Raw genomic sequence first — 14651 nt, 5'->3', positions numbered from 1 at the left:
AAAAAATTTTAAATAACAATCGAAAAATTTTTTTTTCCAAAAAATTAAAAAAACTGCAAAAAAAATTAAATTTTGTTTACCTAAAAATATTTAAAATTTTGAAGTATAATTTGGTGAAGGGTATATAAGATTCGGCACAGCCGAATATAGCACTCTTACTTGTTTTAAATTACAAATCGTTGATTTGGGAACATAGAATTTTTCGAATTTGTAAAATATCACAATTTTCCTTTAAAGTTAATGATTTATGTTTGCGTTTATTATTTAAAAACATGACACTTGCTACGAAATTAGACAAACACGCTTACAAGGGAAAGAACCGGAACTGAAGTAATGACAGTGCAAAATGTGAATAACAAAACATTCAAGGTAAAAACGGTAAAACGACGGCATTTAACTGTTGTCCTAGCATAAAATAAATTTATCCGGATTGTAGAGGGACTAATTTTAAATTGTATAATATTAATAGAATATAATAAATATGTATTAAAATTTGTTTGTTTTTAATTAGATAGATAAATTTGAAAATTGTCTAAATGAGTTTTCCTCAGTGTGCCAAAAGTTGTATAGATATGTATGTATTTTGTTCTAGATTTGTGTACAAGAATTCTTATATTTAAAATCTTCAGAAATAAAAGCTTTTTTAGTACCTTCATTAGTTTGGTCTCGTTCAAATGTCTTATTTTCCGGTTCGTACATTGAAAGTATAGAAATATTTTTTAGATTTACTTCAGTAATCGTTAAAGAATAAGAACAAACACCTGTGCCCTCATGTTAAAAAGTGAAGTGAAAATAATTCCGTTATTTCAAATATAAACTGCAATTAGTAAATAATTAAATAATTTGTATAATTTTCTTGGAAATACGTAAAAAAATAATTATTAATGATGTAATAAATTTTGTTTTTAGTATAATGCATATTATTGAACTTGAAAGTGTTTTGGCATAAAAGCTTTTCGTCTTTTCGGCGAAGACGTGCAGATAGACAAGCAGGAAGGCAGCTAGCTAACTTTTTATGATGTGAAGGAATACAAAACTTATACACACAAACATATGTACATACATAAATAGATAGATATATAAAATAAATTTGTTTACAAACAAATTCATTGTTTATACGCAATATTTTAAATAAATAAAAAAACAAAAATAATAATTTAAGATGATCGATAACAAAGCATATCATCGACAACATAAAGGAGGAATATTACGAGAGAATAAAACGACTACGGATGAGAGTGAGTGAGAGAGCAAGATAATTTAGAGAAAATTATCAGAAACTAATTGTATGTTAATGATTTAACGATCACAATAAAAACATTTCTGAATTAAACCATTTAAAAGACAAAACAAAAGAATAAAAAAAAATATGGCTAAAAAGTGTAATGTGCGATCATTGAGCGACAGCTCTTTGGGTGAATTGGCAAATTTGATTGTATCAACACTGGGATATGCAAAATATGCACCGGATGTTGATCTCGATATTAATATTGTTATGGTTGAAATAAATCAGTATCTAGAAATGGCGGGTGCAACATCAAACATTTATCAAGATCTACTGCGAGTGATACTAAGTTCGGACTACTTGGATGCTAACATGCGTTTTACCTGTTTGCAGATGTTATTAAATTGTGGTGTTTCGTTTCTGGTGACCGAGGTCTTCCCATTTTCATATTATGAGAAAATACTTCAGGTGATTGCAGCGCAGGGTGCTGGATTACGTGTCCTTAATTTGAAGGGAATATGGGTTAAGGATGAACACATGCACTACATGTTCGAAATTGTAAAGAAATGTCAGTATCTCACAAAACTCTATGTGCCCTACATTGCTAACGATGATCTGCTGCAAGTAATTTCTAAACACTGTAAACGCTTGCAAGTAGTGGACATATCGGGCGAAACGGACATCACTGAAATTGGCATCGAATGTCTTAGCAAGGGTTTGTGTGCACAACGTTTAACTGTTATTGATGTTGGAATTCCAGGCGAGGAAAACATTTGTTATTCAGATATTGCTCTTATTTTGGAAAATTGCCCTAATGTTGAGACACTGTCAACATATTCGTTTGTTGGACCTGCTCTTAAGTTTGTTCACGATAATGTCGACAAGAACTTTACTTGCAAACTGAAATACCTCCATGATACGGGTTCAGACGAGGAAGCTGTAAAAATAATAGTCAAGACGTGTCCAAATCTAGAATCTCTTTATTTAGATACACCAAAGTTTGGTTGTCTGCGGGCGCTCGCTAGTACCTTTTTACGAAAACTAAAAATTTATAAATTTTCTTCAAATGAATTGGTGAAATTACTCGAAAACATTGGACGAAATTTAGTCCACCTGACAATGATTAAAAGCAATGGTGATTTGGACTTGAACATTTTGGCTCGATTGTGTCCTGGACTGATTGATTTAGATTGTTATATGATGGATGGTTTGATTTATGTCAATTCTAATCATTGTCGCTTTACCTGCTTAGAGGGTCTTGAAATGTTAAGCAGTCCAATGACAAATATAGCTTTAAAGGCGCTAATATGCAATAATACGCAACTTAAACGATTGGCAGTCGATAGCGTTACATTCAACGATGAAGATATTGTAAGGTAAAGTATTTGCATGTGAATGTATGAATTAAATAAAATAGCTAAATAAAACTCCTGGATAGGATATTCAATTGTTCGGCTTTTTGTATGTGATAGCACCATGGCAACAAATACAACAAGGCAATAATAACATGCTTTTTGTTATTGGGAATAATTCGGCAAAATGTCAAAAACAGCTGATAATAAACAAAAATTGTAAACAAATACTTCATTTTAGAAATAATGAATATTTTGTAATTCGTAATTGTTTAGATGAAAAACCTACATATAAATTTTACATTTCATTGAACAACTTGTAATTCATATAATTCACATGATGATGTAGAATTTCGATATTTGGATGTTGTTTTAAGTAGAAAAAAACTACCATATACAGACCAGTCACAGAATTCCATTCCGATCGAAAGTGGAATTAATTCTGTATTTCGCGTCTTCAGAAAGAGTAAAAGAAAATTTCTTTCGGAATGAAATTTGTAATTATTTGTTTTTCTAAAATTTGTAATCAATTCAATTTAAAATTAAAATCATAAATACAGAATTATTAAACTTTTTGGAATTAATTACACGAAATCTAAAGAACCTAAAACGAAATCGTTCGGAATTAAAACTACGGAATTGCAACCATTCCGATCAAAATGTGTGATAGGCCTGATAATTTTTGTATGTATGTGTAATCGGCCAAAAGCCACCTGTACAAGATCAAAGTTATTACCAATATATAAACAACATATTGTTACGTTTTAACCTTTTCAAAACGTTGGTTTATTTCCTTTAAATAAACCGGATACTTTTGATTGCAAATAAAAACCGTTTAGTAGTTTAAAAATTGTAACAACTCTTTATTTATTTAAAACTAGCTGAACCCTGTCCGCGTTGCTGGCCCTTAGAAAACATCTGTTTTATATTGCATCTCGATCTCGATTGGAATATACAGTGTTGGACAAAACTAAAGAACGGCTCCACCGACCTGACTTCGCTCCCGGAACACTTATTATCTGTAGCCAGATGACAGTGGATAAGGTGGTGTCATGATATGCCCTTAAAAAGAAACGAATGTATTTAGTGGAAAATGTTAAATGATTGTTCTTGTGCTTTGCTAATGGTTATAACAAAGGCAAGACGAAACGGAACTGGAGCCGCTTGAAATCAAATGGTGAGTTGGCAATAATCGTTATGCGTAGAATCAGTACGTCTTCGCCTTTATATCTGACACCGATGATTGTTGCCTCAATTAAATAAGATCGAAAATTAAAAATCTAACTTTACAGTGTTTCCCGCTAGGTAATTCTGAAGATTCCCTGAAAATTTCATCAAAATCGGTTCAGCCGTTTTTGAGTTCATTCGGAACATACATACATACAAACATCCATTTTTATATATATATGTATATAGACAGATAGATTGAGCTGTAGAGATACCGATTGTACCAGTTTTTATCCCCTTAAAATTCGAATTTCCAAAAATCACTTCTTACATACAAAATGTAAGGTATACAAATTTTCAAAATTTCAAAGTTAGGACAAATTTTTGTATTGGAAAATTCAAAAAACGGCTTCACAAATGGATTGAATGGATCTACTGCAGTGTTTTAGGTCTCTAAAACCATCTTCACAAAATTGCCTTATTAATAAAACCGTTTTGGAGCTCATCGGTTGTATGGTTTCAGAGTCTATAACGGACATAGGTAGAAACATTGAAACATGGAACATACATACACACATCTGTTTTTATATATAATGGCATTAACGGTATAATGTAAAAATTAGATTTTTACACACCTCTACGCCCACAGACCGAATATCAAAAATCTGACTTTACAGTGAAGATTCCCTGAAAATTTCATCAAAATCGGTCCAAAAGTTGTTTATATATATTTATATATATATATTTATATATATATATATATATATATATATATATATATATATATATATATATATATATATATATATATATATATATATATATATATATATATATATATATATATATATATATATATATATATATATATATATATATATATAAATATATATAAACAACTTTTGGACCGATTTTGATGAAATTTTCAGGGAATCTTCACTGTAAAGTCAGATTTTTATATATATATATATATATATATATATATATATATATATATATATAAATATATATAAACAACTTTTGGACCGATTTTGATGAAATTTTCAGGGAATCTTCACTGTAAAGTCAGATTTTTGATATTCGGTCTGTGGGCGTAGAGGTGTGTAAAAATCTAATTTTTACATTATACCGTTAATGCCATTATATATAAAAACAGATGTGTGTATATATATATATAAAAATATATATAAAAATCTGACTTTACAGTGAAGATTCCCTGAAAATTTCATCAAAATCGGTCCAAAAGTTGTTTATATATATATATATATATATATATATATGGGGCATTTCACGTCAAGTGAACCAAGTTTTGAAATCGATGTCTTCCAATCGCGATGAAATTTGCACCAATGTTACTTCTATTGGATAGTAATTCGGACACCATTTTTCAACAAGATCGGTCAAGAACTCTCTGAGTTATAGGAGATCAAAATTTTACAGTTTGGTCAAACAGGTGTTTTTTTTATCCATATAACTTATTACCTATTGTTCTTAGCAAAATGTGTCCCAAATAGTTTAGAAAGCTATTTATGCAATCTTTCGAAAAAAAAATTAAAAAAATTTAATAAAATATTTTTGATTTTTTTTTTAAATCAAAAATATTTTTGACTTTTTTTTTTCAAAATGGGCCCTTTTTATTTTTTTTAAGAAAGCTTAGGTCTTTTCCTAAGCGACCTATATGGTCGCTTAGTGGGATGCGAGTGGGATATCTATCAAAAAAAATATTTTGTAACTCAAGATTTAAAATTTTTGAATTTTTTTGCAAAATCAAAAACTTTGTTGACTTTTTTTTTAAAAAATGGACCCATTTTTTTATTTTTTTTTTGCTCAGAAGAAAGCTTATGTGTTTTCCTTTAACACCCTTTTTGTCGCTTAGTGGGATGCGAGTGGGAAATCTATAAAAAAAAATGTTTTGTAACTCAAGACATACAATTTTTTACTTTTTTTTGAAAAATCAAAAACCTTTTTGACTTTTTTTCCAAAATGGACTCTTTTTTTATTAATTTTTTTTCTCAAAAGAAAGCTTAGGTCTTTTCCTTTAAAACCTTTTTGGTCGCTTAGTGGGATGCGAGTGGGATATCTATCAAAATAAATGTTTTGTAACTCAAGACAAATGTTTTTAAATTGATTTTTTTCATATTTGTGTGTAAGTGTTTCTAAAACCTTAAAAATAAAAACCACAACAACTGACCGATAATAGCCACTGGAGGGGTGCAATATGAGGCCGACCGCTATTAATTTTCCACCCCCAAAATTTGTCTGAGTTTTGTATCTTGCGGCTTTTTTAGTCAATCCTAGAGGTAGTTTTCAGAGCACGTGATTTTCATTGTTAAAATATCAGGTGCCCCAGAAAGAAATTTTTGGAATCAAGTGGAAATATTTTATGGCCCTTCTCCGAAGTACCAGTTTATTTATTATTTTATGACATTTGACTTTAAGAAGTGGGTGGAGAGGTAGAAGTTGACAGGTAGGTTATTTATATGGTGGTTTATTTTTATTATTATTTGTAACATTTGGTTAAACTAGGTACTTTAGTATGTAAGCCCTTCTTGACCCTAATAAAAGATTTTAGACTCATTCATTAAAACGTACTACCTATATGATCTTAAAAAACTATTTATTGTCATTCTGTAGACATACGGAAATCAGTTTTTTAGAAACAGCGTTAAAGTTAAGACGTGTGTTATTTACATAAATACTTACAAAATTCAAAATGTCTACGACTTCTAAAAAGGCTAAGGTTGAAAATGAAATTTATTCGTCTTTTTGTTTTAATCCCTTTAACAAAATGAAGCACAGATCATCAGATATGCGAAATATTTCCGACGGCTTATTAAAAAATTCCCTACGCTGTCAAAACGATTGAAAATTTGTGGATCATGCAGGAAAGAGCTCGGAAAGTTGAACGAAGTACCGAATTTGAATAGTAATGAGCCTTGCGTTGAAGTTATTCCAGATGAAGACAAAAGTAATTCCGAGAATGAAGACAGAACTGTTGATGATGATGGTTATTCTAACTTTTCAAATTCAACGAATGAGTGTCGAAACCAATACCATAAGGATGCAGTAGAAGTTCTTGAACAAATAAAAGAGAAATACAAAACGAGTGAAGCTGAAAGAATTCAACTTCTCACGCTTGCTCCAAGAACATGGAGTTCTGCAAAAACAATGACTGAGTTTGGAACGTCTCAACGAAAAGCAAGAATTGCTAAACAATTGGTTGCTGAGCATGGGATTCTCACACTCCCAAACAAAAAGAAGGGAAAAACTTTGGAGTGTGATACTAAATCTCTAATAACTCAGTTTTATCAGCGAGATGATATGAGTCGCCTGATGCCAGGGATGAAAGACTGGATGTCTGTACGAATCGATGGCAAGAAAGTTCAAATGCAGAAGAGAATGGTTCTCTGTAACCTGAATGAATTATTCTCAACATTTCAATCTGAATACGAGGATGTCAAAATTGGATTCACAAAATTTACACAACTGAGGCCAAAATATTGCGTTTTGGCAGGAAGCAGCGGAACTCACACAGTATGTGTTTGTATTTACCATGAATATGTTAAATTGATGTTGAAGGAAATCAACTTAAATTACTTAAAAGATAATTCATCAGAAGATTTACACCATTACCGCGATTGCCTTAAATTGACTATGTGCCCTAATGCTACAACTTCTTGCCACCAGTGCTCTCATCAAGATCGCATCTTAGATGCGACTGCTTTATTCCATTGGGCAAAGAATTATTGTAAAGAAACTAAAATAGTTTTTAGTAGCAAAGAGGATCATGAGGAAACATTGAAAACACTAAAGAGCAGATTCGATGCTGCGGTAACAATCGATGGCACTGCTCAATACCATGCTTTCATACCGCTTGTCGATGGAAGACTCAAATTAAAAAAGTTTTCTGCATCTACTCAATGCGATTTCTTTTAAAAGCCAAAAAAGAAGCCAGCAGCGAAATCAGTAGCTGAATCTAATAACGCCAAGAAAGGATTGACAAAAAAAAAGCAGCTAATAAAGGTGACAAATAAGGAGGATAAAAGTATGGATATTTGAAAATTTAAAAACTTCATAAATTAAGTGTAAAAATAGTTATTATATAAATTGATCTATTGTGATTAAGATTAAATTTTACTAAATTATTCATCTTTTTATTATTATTATTATTATATATTAATTTAATTATTATTACAAATAAATAACAAAATTAAATTATACAACATTTCCATAGAAAAAAAGTGATTTTTATTCCTGAGGTTAACATATTATGGGTATTACAGTATCGAGGCTATGAAATTTTAGTTGGGTATGTTACATACCATCGGAAAGGCTAATGTGTCTAGTTTCTCTGCGTAAGTTTAATTTTTAAGGTTTACACACAAATATGAAAAAAATTAAAATAGTGCAAATTTAAAAACCTTTGTCTTGAGTTACAAAACATTTATTTTGATAGGAAAGAAAAAGACCTAAGCTTTCTTTTGAGAAAAAAAAAAATTAATAAAAAAAGAGTCCATTTTGGAAAAAAAAAGTCAAAAAGGTTTTTGATTTTTCAAAAAAAAGTAAAAAATTTTATGTCTTGAGTTACAAAACATTTTTTTATAGATATCCCACTTGAGTTACAAAATATTTTTTTTGATAGATATCCCACTCGCATCCCACTAAGCGACCGTATAGGTCGCTTAGGAAAAGACCTAAGCTTTCTTAAAAAAAATAAATAAAAAGGGCCCATTTTGAAAAAAAAAGTCAAAAATATTTTTGATTTAAAAAAAAAATCAAAAATATTTTATTAAATTTTTTTAATTTTTTTTTCGAAAGATTGCATAAATAGCTATCTAAACTATTTGGGACACATTTTGCTAAGAACAATAGGTAATAAGTTATATGGATAAAAAAAAACACCTGTTTGGCCAAAATGTCAAATTTTGACCTCCTATAACTCAGAGAGTTCTTGACCGATCTTGTTGAAAAATGGTGTCCGAATTACTATCCAATAGAACTAATTTGCACATTGGTGCAAATTTCATCGCGATCGGAAGACATCGATTTCAAAAGTTGGTTCACTTGACGTGAAATGCCCCATATATATATATTAGAGTGCTCCAAAAAAACAAAATTGCGAATTTTGACCGTCCCCCCCTCTAGAATTGTTCTATGTATTGTAGAAACACATTGTGTAAAATATTAGGATGATAGGATAACGTTAACTGGTGGCGCAACGACGCTGAAGTTTTGAGGTGCATTTACAAGGGGAAAATATGCAATTTTTTCAGTTTTTGTAAAAATTTTGCCATTAAATAATGACTTTTACAATTTAATTTAAAAGAATCGAAATGTGTACGTAATTGTCGCTATAATAAGATATAAAAGACAAAAATTGGTGAAAAAATGTTAAAGTTATTAAAAAATCGCCAGGCCATTAACGTGTCTCAGACCACTAGAACATGAAATTTATGAACAAAATTAACATATTTTGACAAATATTAAAATAAAAGCTTATTTTTACTTAAAATATATCCATATTTACTTGTAGTTTTTGTCCTCGTAGGATACCGTTAACCTATTCGCAGGTATGACCAAAAAAATTAAATTTTTTTAACGGCAGTTTCAAAACTCCAATTTCAAATTTTTAAAAATTTTGTTAAACAAATTTCAGAATTTTTTGATCATCACATGGGGATTTATTGACAACATAATAGGGAATAAAAATGTGAAAAAAGTATGTCAATACCTCCTATAGTTTTTCCGTACCTGCGATATAAATTTTGCTATTTTCGAGAAAAACTAATTTTTTGGCCATATTTTGGGGAATGACCAGAATTTCCCTATTGTAATGATTTTTAAGTAAAACCTATTCAGAATAATATAGTCCAGGTAATTTTAAATATAGTCTGAAAGTTTTACTAAAATCGGAAAACTTTAACCCTTAAATCGTGAATGTCAAAGGTAAATTTTTTCAATATTTGGAATTTCTCATGGAAAGATAGCGAAATATTATATATTTTTGGGCCGATTTTGATGAAACTTAAGAAAAATATAAAATGAGGTCTAGTATTCACAATAATAGTACAAAAATGGAAATTAACCCTTAAGAGTACTTGGGGTCAAAATGAATGTGTTTTTCGTGATTTTAAAAGTTGAGGGTCATTTGGACCCCAAGTACTCTTAAGGGTTAATTTCCATTTTTGTACTGTTATTGTGAATACTAGACTTCATTTTATATTTTTCTTAAACTTCATCAAAATCGGCCCAAAAATATAAAATATTTCGCTATCTTTCCATGAGAAATTCCAAATATTGAAAAAATTGACCTTTGATCTTCACGATTTAAGGGTTAAAGTTTTCCGATTTTAGTAAAACTTTCAGACTATATTTAAAATTACCTGGACTATATTATTCTGAATAGGTTTTACTTAAAAATCATTACAGTAGGGAAATTCTGGTCATTCCCCAAAATATGGCCAAAAAATTAGTTTTTCTCGAAAATAGCAAAATTTATATCGCAGGTACGGAAAAACTATAGGAGGTATTGACATACTTTTTTCACATTTTTATTCCCTATTATGTTGTCAATAAATCCCCATGTGATGATCAAAAAATTCTGAAATTTGTTTAACAAAATTTTTAAAAATTTGAAATTGGAGTTTTGAAACTGCCGTTAAAAAAATTTAATTTTTTTGGTCATACCTGCGAATAGGTTAACGGTATCCTACGAGGACAAAAACTCATATACAAGTAAATATGGATATATTTTAAGTAAAAATAAGCTTTTATTTTAATATTTCTCAAAATATGTTAATTTTGTTCATAAATTTCATGTTCTAGTGGTCTGAGACACGTTAATGGCCTGGCGATTTTTTAATAACTTTAACATTTTTTCACCAATTTTTGTCTTTTATATCTTATTATAACGACAATTACGTACACATTTCGATTATTTTAAATTAAATTGTAAAAGTCATTATTTAATGGCAAAATTTTTACAAAAACTGAAAAAATTGCATATTTTCCCCTTGTAAATGCACCTCAAAACTTCAGCGTCGTTGCGCCACCAGTTAACGTTATCCTATCATCCTAATATTTTACACAACGTGTTTCTACAATACATAGAACAATTCTAGAGGGGGGGACGGCCTGTAGCTAGAAAGTTTTTTTCGTCCATACAATCTTGGAGCACTCTAATATATATAGATGGTATTAGCGGTATAATGTAAAAATTGGATAATGCCACTCCTCTCCGCCCACAGACCGAAAATCAAAAATCTGACTTTACGGTGTTACCCACCAGGATATTCTGAAGATTCCCTGAAAATTTCATCAAAATCGGTGGAGCCGTTTTTGAGTTCATTCGGAACATACATACACACTAGAGTGCTCCAAGATTGTATGGACGAAAAAAACTTTCTAGGTACAGGCCGTCCCCCCCTCTAGAATTGTTCTATGTATTGTAGAAACACGTTGTGTAAAATATTAGGATGATAGGATAACGTTAACTGGTGGCGCAACGACGCTGAAGTTTTGAGGTGCATTTACAAGGGGAAAATATGCAATTTTTTCAGTTTTTGTAAAAATTTTGCCATTAAATAATGACTTTTACAATTTAATTTAAAAGAATCGAAATGTGTACGTAATTGTCGTTATAATAAGATATAAAAGACAAAAATTGGTGAAAAAATGTTAAAGTTATTAAAAAATCGCCAGGCCATTAACGTGTCTCAGGCCACTAGAACAAGAAATTTATGAACAAAATTAACATATTTTGAGAAATATTAAAATAAAAGCTTATTTTTACTTAAAATATATCCATATTTACTTGTATATGAGTTTTTGTCCTCGTAGGATACCGTTAACCTATTCGCAGGTATGACCAAAAAAATTAAATTTTTTTAACGGCAATTTCAAAACTCCAATTTCAAATTTTTAAAAATTTTGTTAAACAAATTTCAGAATTTTTTGATCATCACATGGGGATTTATTGACAACATAATAGGAAATAAAAATGTGAAAAAAGTATGTCAATACCTCCTATAGTTTTTCCATACCTGCGATATAAATTTTGCGATTTTCGAGAAAAACTAATTTTTTGGCCATATTTTGGGGAATGACCAGAATTTCATTACTGTAATGATTTTTGAGTAAAAGCTATTCAGAATAATATAGTCCAGGTAATTTTAAATATAGTCTGAAAGTTTTACTAAAATCGGAAAACTTTAACCCTTAAATCGTGAAGGTCAAAGGTCAATTTTTTCAATGTTTGGAATATCTCATGGAAAGATAGCGAAATATTATATATTTTTGTGCCGATTTTGATGAAACTTAAGAAAAATATAAAATGAAGTCTGGTATTCACAATAACAGTACAAAAATGGAAATTAACCCTTAATAGCACTTGGGGTCCAAATGACCCTCAACTTTTAAAATCACGAAAAACACATTAATTTTGACCCCAAGTACTCTTAAGGGTTAATTTCCATTTTTGTACTGTCATTGTGAATACTAGACTTCATTTTATATTTTTCTTAAGTTTCATCAAAATCGGCCCAAAAATATATAATATTTCGCTATCTTTCCATGAGAAATTCCAAATATTGAAAAAATTGACTTTGACCTTCACGATTTAAGGGTTAAAGTTTTCCGATTTTAGAAAAACTTTCAGACTACATTTAAAATTACCTGGACTATATTATTCTGAACAGATTTTACTTAAAAATCATTACAGTAAGGAAATTCTGGTCATTCCCCAAAATATGGCCAAAAAATTAGTTTTTCTCGAAAATCGCAAAATTTATATCGCAGGTACGGAAAAACTATTGGAGGTATTGACATACTTTTTTCACATTTTTATTCCCTATTATGTTGTCAATAAATCCCCATGTGATGATCAAAAAATTCTGAAATTTGTTTAACAAAATTTTTAAAAATTTGAAATTGGAGTTTTGAAATTGCCGTTAAAAAAATTTAATTTTTTTGGTCATACCTGTGTATAGGTTAACGGTATCCTACGAGGGCAAAAACTCATATACAAGTAAATGTGGATATATTTTAAGTAAAAATAAGCTTTTATTTTAATATTTCTCAAAATATGTTAATTTTGTTCATAAATTTCTTGTTCTAGTGGCCTGAGACACGTTAATGGCCTGGCGATTTTTTAATAACTTTAACATTTTTTCACCAATTTTTGTCTTTTATATCTTATTATAACGACAATTACGTACACATTTCGATTCTTTTAAATTAAATTGTAAAAGTCATTATTTAATGGCAAAATTTTTACAAAAACTGAAAAAATTGCATATTTTCCCCTTGTAAATGCACCTCAAAACTTCAGCGTCGTTGCGCCACCAGTTAACGTTATCCTATCATCCTAATATTTTACACAATGTGTTTCTACAATACATAGAACAATTCTAGAGGGGGGGGACGGTCAAAATTCGCAATTTTATTTTTTTGGAGCACTCTAATACACACATACAGTAGAGTTGGGTTTATTAGCTCAGTGAAGTGACCGCTCTTTTCAGCTCAGCTCACTGAAATGAACTAAGTCGCTCTTTTAGCTCATTAGCTCAGTATGTTGTATAATGACCATTTCATTTTGAGAATTGCTTGTAGTGAATTAAATCAATTATTTCTGTTGTTAGTTGTAAAAACACACAGTCTTTTGACAATTAGAGATTTATGCGTGAAATAATTGATTAAAATTTTAAAAAATAAAATTGTATTTTATTTAAACTAATATTTTTGCGGAAAAAAGAGTTCATTTTTTATTATTTATAATTTCCGATGCTAACCAAATGTTTAGACAATATTTGTTAAGCAGAACATTCACTAACTATAACGTATTCTTTTACCACAAAATAATAAAATTACCAAAAACTCAAGATATTAACTGGAATTTGAAAAAGGAAAAATATTTTGATGATCTGATAATTGTGATCCAAAATAAAAATGTGACAATAACTAAACCAAAATGAATATTGTTGCAATTTTTTGGGTCAATTGGCAAAATATATATTTTTTTATCTGACTTTTACAACTTATATATATATGATCAACAAAATTTCTACTAAAAATACGAAAGAAAAATAGTTTTGTGATACAATTTGTATATTTTCAACATTAACTTAATTATTTTATGATATGACAATATATAAATAGAATTTCTGAATTTAAGGAATAAGATTTTATAAATCTTATTCCTTAAATTCCGAAATTCGAAACTGTCATTCCAAAAAGCAGCGAAAAACCCACGATAGGTCGCTCATGGCAGCAGACAAATGTTCTGTTGATGTAGCAGTATAGTAAAAAAGTGCATAAGATATACATATATTTTCTAAAAAAGTGATTGAAATAATATTGCTAATTTAATTAAGAATATCAGTACTTTGTATTTTTTTAATTATGTGTTTTGTTAGATATAATCCCACTAATGTGTTTTTGAAATAGTATTTTTTTTACTAATTACATACTTTCAATTACAATTATTATTTTAACAATAACAATTATGTATTTCCCTTTTTCATTATTTTTTTTATGAAATTTACTTACAAACTGTAGCAATACTCTTTCTTTATTTCATTCTACATCACCATACCATAAATAAATTCACATTCATTCAATAGCACACATATAAAAATTCCTTCATGAAAACAAAAACAATTTGAATAACTCTAATAATTCTTGAAACAAAAATATATACGCGGCAGCATACGATCATATACATACATAACAAACCTACATTCGAATGATCGTTTTATTTCTGTTGGACACAATACTCACTCACTTTTCAATGTCAGTGAGCGAAAGAATGTAAGAGCATTGACGAGTAAAGTGAAACATGTGAAACATCTGAAACATTGAAGACGACAAATGAATGTGCTTGTGCAGCTCTTTCATGAGCACTGAACTGA

The 14651-nt window shown here is 29.5% G+C and overlaps 1 protein-coding gene across 4 annotated transcripts in view; it reads left to right on the top strand.

The window, feature by feature from the left end:
- The first annotated feature begins 665 nt into the window (after positions 1-665).
- Positions 666-14651, top strand: part of LOC135952102 (uncharacterized) — a 54414-nt gene continuing 40428 nt past the window's right edge. For 2 of the 4 annotated variants that reach the window (XM_065501900.1, XM_065501897.1), the window contains exon 1: positions 671-2601. In XM_065501900.1, coding sequence (XP_065357972.1) covers positions 1370-2601 — 1232 coding nt within the window. In that variant the 5' untranslated portion in view covers positions 671-1369. Of the gene's footprint in view, positions 2602-14651 lie in introns of all 4 variants that reach the window. The other 2 variants (XM_065501898.1, XM_065501899.1) reach the window with 2 other exon arrangements.

This window comes from Calliphora vicina, chromosome 2 (assembly GCF_958450345.1).
Source record: "Calliphora vicina chromosome 2, idCalVici1.1, whole genome shotgun sequence".
NCBI lineage: Eukaryota > Metazoa > Arthropoda > Insecta > Diptera > Calliphoridae > Calliphora > Calliphora vicina.
Note: the sequence above shows the minus strand (reverse complement) of the source record. Positions and strands in the feature narration are given on the sequence as shown.